General features: G+C 29.1%; 2 protein-coding genes across 2 annotated transcripts; both read right to left on the bottom strand.

Moving 5' to 3' along the window:
• Positions 1 to 716: 716 nt before the first annotated feature.
• On the bottom strand, positions 717 to 2,943 carry LOC108777768 (waprin-Thr1). The gene is made up of 4 exons (XM_018544726.1): positions 2,715 to 2,943; positions 2,213 to 2,275; positions 1,229 to 1,343; positions 717 to 774 (listed from the first exon to the last, which is right to left on the bottom strand). Exons 1-4 carry the CDS (start codon positions 2,719 to 2,721, stop codon positions 717 to 719), a joined length of 243 nt encoding a protein of 80 aa, XP_018400228.1. The 5' UTR covers positions 2,722 to 2,943.
• A 1,529-nt stretch (positions 2,944 to 4,472) lies between these two features.
• Positions 4,473 to 6,097, bottom strand: LOC108777825 (WAP four-disulfide core domain protein 2). The gene is made up of 3 exons (XM_018544797.1): positions 6,040 to 6,097; positions 5,039 to 5,311; positions 4,473 to 4,735 (listed from the first exon to the last, which is right to left on the bottom strand). The coding sequence occupies exons 2-3, from the start codon at positions 5,265 to 5,267 to the stop codon at positions 4,518 to 4,520; spliced, it is 447 nt and encodes a 148-aa protein (XP_018400299.1). The 5' UTR covers positions 5,268 to 5,311; positions 6,040 to 6,097; the 3' UTR covers positions 4,473 to 4,517.
• Between the last annotated feature and the right edge of the window lie 2,893 nt (positions 6,098 to 8,990).

The raw sequence follows: 8,990 nt of genomic DNA on the forward strand, positions 1-8,990 counted from the left end.
TGAATCGTAATCTTGATTGTGATTGGTCGATTTGCTTAAGACCTTACGATTACTACTAAAATTTTTGTACGTGTGATGGCCTTTGGGGAAGTTACCAATCAGTCTATAGTAACATTTGTGAACATATATTTGTGTGATAATAAAATCAGTTTGTGTTATAGTGGTAAATAAATCAAGTTTATTATTAATAACATTCGCCTGACAACCAAGTCCGACAACCATCCATATCTTACAATACACTGCAGATTAGCCGAAAATATTTCCGCGTCTCGCGTCACTTTTTATGATGCGATTTATACGCGTGAAGTTGACTGCGCGTGGAAAACGATGCAGAATTTCGCTAAAACATGGCGTAATCTTTCTTATGGCGCCACTCTGGTCTCTGATTATAGGCTCTCTAAAATGCCTACCAAAGACATAGAGAATGGACTGCGCGATCCGTGTGTCAAAATGGTCAACAAAAATGAGAGAGAGGGACCGTGGAAGACAGCCATCTCCCTCTCATTCTCTCTTCCATTACACCATGGAATGGAAAAAGATAGAGATGGCCGTCTTCCACGGACCCTCTCTCTCATTTTCGTCGACACATTTTGATACTACATAGATACGGGATCGCGCAGTCCATTCTCTATGTCTTTGATGCCTACATGGCTGCATTATCGAGAATTCGTGCGTGGATCTAGACGCGCGTGCACTTGTCACGCCTGGTGTTACGGTCATATTGGCATTTTTCGTATGCGGCGCACCTCACTCCATTGCAGTAAACGTCCTGATCTGCAAAAACACGTAACAATAAGAAATGTTTTGATGGTTCAAAACGCTCGAGAAATCAAAATGTAAGGTTTATTGTTTCTTTTTTTTTTAAATAAATTTGCGCGTAAATGTGTTTTAATCTTTCGCGGTTGAATTTCTCTCTTGCAAATGAGTAAATCAAATATTTTGTTTTTGATTTTCGGTGAATCTAACATGATTCGTGAGGAATTTTTATTATCTGGAGGAACTTATAGAGAGATCCTAGAAATATGGCTTATATCGATTTATACAATAGCGACAGATTACCGTGAAGTATGTTAAGTTCGACGCGATCGAAGGACCGCAAAAAGGATTAATTCTATGTATTATAAAAACAGAACATATATAGCCATTCGAGTCTTGAAAACTGGATGTTAATGTTTATTTTATTATGTGAATTTTATATACTGTGTATGTAGTCCCCCCCGCGACAGACGTATGGCCGCATTTGTTTGGACAGCATTTTTCATTTGACGGACACTGTCCATCTCCTATGCACCTGGGAGTACAATTGGTCACGGTATTTCTCATCGGACAGTTGCCAGTTTTGTCTACAAAATAATTGATATAACAAATATAAGAGCTCTCTCTCTCTCTCTCTCTCTCTCTCTCTCTCTCTCTCTCTCTCTCTACTCTCTCTCTCTCTCTCTCTCTCCTCCGCGATTTTCTTTGGATTAATTTGTAGGGTGTTTATTTTATTTTATTCTTAAGATTCTTAAAGTTGATTTGTCAAATACTATTAGTAATTCTTCGATTGCATGTTATAATTTAAAAAAAAAATTATTAAGGAATAATTATCTTGTGTTTCTTTACATTGAACGTTTTGATTAAATGATAGTATCGCTCTGCAAATTAATTGTGAGTTGTAGAGTCACAATTAACACGTTTATATCGCTGACGTGCATATATACGAGGATACTATAATTGACTATTACGTAGTTTAAGTATTAGGTAATGCTCTCTGTGTCGCATTCGTCATTCTCTTTTCCGATATGCAGATACACGTCTTGAGAAACTAAAACTAAATCTTAAATATGAAATTTCTCTGTGCATTATGAAACTTCTTAGGGGGGGGATTGAAAAAGAGTAGATATAATTTTTATATTATAAGCATATTGAGAACAAAAAAAATTAATATATTTAAGGGATAAATGATTATCCAATTTGTGAGAGAGGAGATGGATTCTACTTCAGAATTTTTACTTTCTGACAAGACATATGTATCTAAGAAATGATGTGTTTATTTTACTTTTAATATAATTCTGCAATTAAATCAGAACAAGAGAGACAGCGAAAGAAAGAGCATAAGTTAAAAATATATAGAACGAGTATTTCCATTACGTGGAAACTACATCCAAAATGCAATTGCGTACGTTTACACTTTATAGTTTTCTGTGCGTAAATGATATTATTTACTTACAAAACTGAGAGGACGTGTCGTTGATCAACAGAACTAGCAATACCGCGAACAATAATAAGCTTCCTGGAAAGTAAATATTATTGTTACAAACTCTATGTTAATTTCAGAGAATATGATATCATAACTCAATTTATGTGAACGACCTTAAAAGAGAGATATAAATATATGAGAGATAGAGATATATAGATATAGATTAATTTACAGAACTGAATTGCAATATAACACATAACTGTTTAATTATTTCGATGACGCGGCGTTGAATGTAGAATTAATTACTTAAATATACATTTGTTTAATTTAATGAAAGCCTAATTATATATTTACATAATTTATTTAATAGAATTGACCTGGTGCTTTTATTCAACGAATTGCTCAACACTTTAAAGTCTATTACGATTATGACTTATTATGTTAATAATATTACATGGAAGTCGCGCATTATGTTCTTGAGAAATGCGTAGCATATCTGTAACTTTCAAGGCTGGATAGTTTAAATACTCACGATTCATTTTACGGGCCGTTGGTTTCTTGGATACTTGATTAAAACTTCGTGATAGGCTTCGACGAGACTTCTAGACGCGCAATGACAAAAACATCAGCTTTTATAACATCTTCCACCTCTCTGATATTAATCAAGTATGTGACGAAAGAAGAGTATACATAACAAACAAATTACAATTTGTGTTTGTCTATAGTGTGGATTCAAGAAAGTCTTCACGATACCCGTTTACTTGAACTCGAGCGCTTCTTTCTTTCTTTACTCCGGATCTACAATACATGTTTTAAGCCCTAAGCTGTAAGAAATTAACCAATTACAGTCGAATTCGAGGAGAATAATCGACTATGATTCATCCATTCCTTATGGCTTAAGGCTTAAAACTCTATTGTAGATCCGGGCACATGTTACATTGTAAATGATAGAGACATAAACGCTGATATTATGCACCGCTAAGCATCATTCTTCTTAAAATCGAGCTGTAACATTGATTATTCTGTTGAAGGCTACGTCCATAACTTTTACTCTACATTTATCTTAATTTATTAATCTTTTCATTTAGCTAGAATTACTTAATTAACATTTATATAGTTATAATTTGTTTCTATTTTTGAAGAATAATTTGAATTTAGAACAAATTCTGATATCCTTCTATATAAGATACATGATGATATCTTATAAGTAGTAATAACGAATTATTTTCAGTTACTGAAAAGCGTAATTAACTTGAAAAAGTAATTCTAATAAATAAACTGATATATGTATAAAGAAAGACCAAGGTTATGCAAGAAATAACATTAAGAAAAACGCACTTATTACAGATGAATCTATTTTGAATGTAGTATATGATTTAGATTCGTAAAATATCACCTCAGTAAAAATATTCGTAATAAGTGTAAAAATATTCGTAATAAGTGTAATTATAGAACCAGCTTTATATATCTCTCGTTATTTAGAATTTTCATAGCTGTTTAATGTATTCTAATTTAATACTTATGGTTGTTCAAGCTTTGTTTATTTATAATTATTTGTTATCGAATCCCGAATCGACTAGTCAAATAAATCAAGGCTAATTATGTGGTAATTAATTACACAATAAAGTCATATTGTAGACTTGCAGTTTGCTTTGTTTATCAAATATACTACTACTGAAATATGTACCTATTTAAAAATGAAAGTTAATATATAATTAAATGTACTATGTAGAATATTTTTACTGAGGTGATATTTTACGAATCTAAATCATATACTACATTCAAAATAGATTCATCTGTAATAAGTGCGTTTTTCTTAATGTTATTTCTTGCATAACCTTGGTCTTTCTTTATACATATATCAGTTTATTTATTAGAATTATTGATTAGAAAAGATTTATTAAAAATGTTCCTTTGAGATATCTCATTAGAAAGATCCCTTTCTACAATTTTAATTACATAATTTTATTATTTTATTTTGTTAATGTTTGATAAATTTATCTGGAGACGCGGCAGATAAAAATTAAGAAATAGAAATACAAATTATTTTTAATTGTATATATGGTAATTTAATAATTTTTGTCAAATTAAATTTTAAATGACAAAAATATAGTTGCAGCAATTAGGATCCAATTAATACTTCCTTATCACGGTGTATCGAATTGCAGACAAGAAGATAATTAATAGAACGTATAAAAATTGTAAATACGTTATGCTAGTAAGAAATAAAATTATTACTAAAAATTATTTTATTATGTAATGATGTAATCGTTATAAAATTACTGTTAGATTTATTAATTATTATATAAATATAATAAGCATATAAAATTTTAAATTAAGGATAGTAATCAATGTAATCATTTCCGAAGCGTGAAAAAACCGTTTCAACTGGATTTTCAACGAATTCTTGTATTTCTGGTTTTTGACAGGCTAGGGCTCCACATCTATTTTTGCAACATTTAAATGTCCCTTTGCAATCGTTGTCGCTATTACAAGTCGATGTGCACACCCATCTTCCTGTCGGTACCGATGGACAAGATCCTGGCTTCTTTGCTGAACAGAGATTCAATTTTTCAATTACAAACTTGTGAATTTTGTGATTAATTTAGAATAAAATGATTTTCTGTCTAAAAGTTTTTTTTTCTATAAGCTGCAATAAAAATAGAAAAAAATTACACACATTAAAGTTAACTTTTTTTTTTAATATGTTGATAAAATTACATAAATTTTACTTTATTATCATGTTTACAATTAATGTAATATTAAATTTTGTAGTATAATCGTTTAAAGATGTACGATTAATGTCTCTGTTTCAGATTAACAAATCGAGCAAAATATATCGAAGAAATTACTCACCTATCTGAGGTCGCGTCATCGTGACAGGCATGGAGCAAATGGAACCGCCACATTGAGTCTGACAACATTTGCCGATTCCCGCGCAATGTGCGTCAACGTAGCAGGATTGTCCGCAGGACTGTACAGGTAAGGCAGGTGGACATGAACCTGGTTTGGTCGCGTATCCATTTTGTGTTTTCGTAATAGTGATCGTTGCCACAAAGACTAGGGATACGACTAGCAGCCTCATTTTTTGCCGGACGCTATAGCACTTGTGATCTTGCTTATTAGGAGCTATGCATGACAAATATTACATTTTTTATTGAAGTGGGGCAAGTTGAAAACTTCGATAATTTGGTCTACTACAGATATTAGGTAGTAAACTTGTATAAAGTTATCAAATTTTAATTGAAGTTTGAAGGTGTTATGAAAAGATAAATTTTATTAATGTTTTATGATATTTTAATAATTAATTTCAACAATAGTAAAAAAAGAGGACATAAACAAACATCCATTTTGAAAAAGAAATGCATTAAAAATGTTCTGTCTTGTAATATATTCTCGGAAGCATCTACAATTGTATTAACAATAATTTGAATTGTATATGCTTTATTTTTTCTCCAGGATGAAATAAGTATTTTAAATGCATTTTTCAGAATAGCGTTTTTATATATATTATTTCTATTTTCAGTTTTTATACTCCAAGGAATGTAGAATAATTAATCTTATTAGCAAAATATTTATTGCCCTTTTTTTCATATATTGCTTATACTAATTTATGAGAAAACAGAAGGAAAGAATATTAATTGATTCACGTTCATTGACTAGTCTGAAGATTATACACAACGCAACATTAAGAGATCATTTATACTGGTTTATCTTCTTTATCTTCGACGTTCGCGTTTCACTGTTTTATGATAATGCGTAATACACTTCATATAAAAATCGTGCCGATGGAAAAAATCACGCTATTCGCATAAAATGTACACTTGAAGTATATATGCAATTTATTTATATCGTACTTGTATACTCGAGGAATATAACTGGTAGCAAAGGTGATCAGTGCTTTCACGTTTTTGCCATGCAATAGAGTGGTATCTCTGATATATATGCCTGTGTCGTCAGCTTCGTCTTTCCCCTTCCACAATGAACATCAAACATCTCACCACTTATTCTTGCGCGCACTTTATAACGCTATATATATTCTATTAATTGCAATTTTTGAAACAAGTGTCTGTGTGTGTGTATTATTTGTTTTTGAACAACTTTACTTTCTATTTCTTTTTCCCAATATAGATTTTTAAAAATTAAATACATTTATATTTGATATTTCTCGTGATTATGCTATAGGACTGCTTCTGTTTTAGAAATTATTATTTCTTCGTAATATGCGTATAGTTACGCTTTTGAATAGGATTGCTATAATCAGAAAGCGTCAGCGGTGAACCATAACCGCAAATGTAGTTAAAGCTCTAATTAATGAGAATCCCAATTCAGTCGAACGGAAGGATGCGGTTTTGGTCGAGAGTTTCCTTCATGATGAGATTTTCTTTTTGATAAAGGATACTATTTTAAGTTACTTTTTTTTCAGTTTATTATTGTATTAATGTTAGAACATGTTTTTAGTCCAAAGTAAAATAAAACAAATCCTTTTTTCTTTTCTTGATAAAAATATTAAGTATTAATAGATATGAATACACTTGACTAATTTAAATAAGATGAATTTATCAAATTGCAAATCTGTGCTGTAAATAGAGGATAAAACCGTATTTATTTAATTTTTATAACAAAGCAAATTTTATATCCCCTATTTGTCTAATTTTAATAATAAGACTTTCATATTAATAATAAAAAGAAATTTATATAATTTCTTAACATTTTCTAACCACAACGTTTGCAATAAATATTTTAAGGTGGCATTGCTCATTAGTCTGATTATTATAATCCGACGTTATATCATTACGAACTTGATTATATTACGCAAGAGAGAAACTTGTATTAACAAGTATCGTCATTTCAGATGACATAATAAATCTCGTATTTCTTTTTGTTGCATCTTTTGAAATGCAACAGAAGTGTATGTGAATGAATAAAAACTGGGTGTCACAGAATGTTCTTATATTTTTTATGGTTTCATTAGTACACATACATAAATATAAAATAAAATATTCGGCAGAAGTAATAAAAAATACATATATAGTATCAAATATATTTATGGTACGCACTAGTCTTAAAAATTAATGATAAATGCATCCTTGGTACTCAAGCCTCCGTACCTGAGAAGTCGAGACAATATATATATATAAAGAGTTTATTGTTTTTTAACACGTATAAGGAGCATGATAGATATAAGAAAAAGAAGAGGGGTATAAACCAGGGGTGTAAACGAAATTTAATACAAAAGTATCAGTCGTTAATATACAAAAAAAAGAGAAAATAGAGAATACAAGCAATCATAAAAATTTGTGATACACTTCTTTATTTATTATTACGCATTATAATACAATGTGATATATACGATGTGTACGTGCAAATCGATAACGTGTTACGACTGTCCTATTACTTGCCTAACAATAGTAGAATGCTAAGTCGCAAACATTTGCAGATTACACAGATGTATCAAAAACATTCCCTGGTTTATTTCTCTCTGATTAAATCCATACAATCATGGAATTTAATTTTCAAAAATATCGTACTATTTGTGTACAGCACAAAAACGATATTATAGCTAGATAATTAATCTGGTTTATACCCCTCTTCTTTTTCTTATCTATCATGCTCCTTATACGTAATATTCTGCAAGGATGCTTGTTTTATTATATAGTTTATAATCTCAGTTTGAATCGTTATGTATTCCAAAATTAATGGACGTATTGCATAATTAACTCATAATATAATCTTGATATATAATCTGATATATAATTTAATCTTCATTATGGAAATACCTAATCGGATTAACATTACTACTTTGCATGAATAATATCGGACGGGTAAATTCGGATATGTTTTTGAGAATCTGAATTCTCATTGTATTAATATAATAAAAATAAAATAGATCAATGGTAATAGTAATAACCATTGTTTCACGTTTAACATAATTATACTTTTATACACAAAAAGAATAATTTTGCATTAAAGTATTTAAAAATTTAATTAAATACAAACCAACACTTATAAATAATTTTGTTTAAACCATAAAAATAATTATACATATATAGAATGTTCAAACTGATTACTGAGAATGTTAAATCTTTTTACAGCATTATTATCAACTTTTAAATGTTCTATGTAATTATTTTGATAATATAATAAAATTATTTTCAGATCTGTATTTAGCAAAATTTTTAGATTTAATTGTTCTTTCCGTGTAGATACATACATATATTATGTCACATATAATTATTGCGAGTATTATAAGTCATTTAAAAATTTTATATTAATTAAATTAATATCTATTATTATTATAACCAAAATTAGAAAGACTCTTTATGTAAAAATAATAATAATACACATTGAAAAGGGGCAGTCAGTTGACTCTTATAATGCCCTTTTCAATGTATATTATTATTAATATTATTATTATTTCTATCGTTATGTCTTAGGCATAAACGACATGACATATAATGTTCATAAAAACATATCAATAAAAATATTTATATACATTTAAAAATTTCTTATTTTTACTTCTTTGTTATACAATAAGTAATAAAATACAATAATACAATAAGTAGTAAAAATTCATCGAAAACGGATTTAATAAATCCGGATAAAATGATCTATTATTATAAATTTGAGTACATATGTAATTATATTTATTTTTGTATATATATTCTCTATTTTAATTATAGATAACTTTTTACGTTGAGATTATTACGTGTATGTTTATACATTTTAATTTAAATGTATAACTTTTTTACTCGTTGTTTTTTAAAATCACAAAATTGTGCATTGTATGTTATAGTATTAGGAAAAT

This window comes from Cyphomyrmex costatus, unplaced genomic scaffold (genome assembly GCF_001594065.2).
Source record: "Cyphomyrmex costatus isolate MS0001 unplaced genomic scaffold, Ccosl1.0 scaffold467, whole genome shotgun sequence".
NCBI lineage: Eukaryota > Metazoa > Arthropoda > Insecta > Hymenoptera > Formicidae > Cyphomyrmex > Cyphomyrmex costatus.

Excerpts from the sequence above, each read along its gene's own strand:
- LOC108777825 (XM_018544797.1), bottom strand. The coding sequence starts at position 5,267 with ATGAGGCTGCTAGTCGTATCCCTAGTCTTTGTGGCAACGATCACTATT. Across the intron at positions 4,736-5,038 it reads GATGACGCGACCTCAGATAG|CAAAGAAGCCAGGATCTTGT; the intron begins GTGAGTAATTTC and ends ATCTCTGTTCAG.
- LOC108777768 (XM_018544726.1), bottom strand. Across the intron at positions 1,344-2,212 it reads CGACACGTCCTCTCAGTTTT|ACAAAACTGGCAACTGTCCG; the intron begins GTAAGTAAATAA and ends ATTATTTTGTAG. Across the intron at positions 775-1,228 it reads CCAAACAAATGCGGCCATAC|ATCAGGACGTTTACTGCAAT; the intron begins GTCTGTCGCGGG and ends GTGTTTTTGCAG.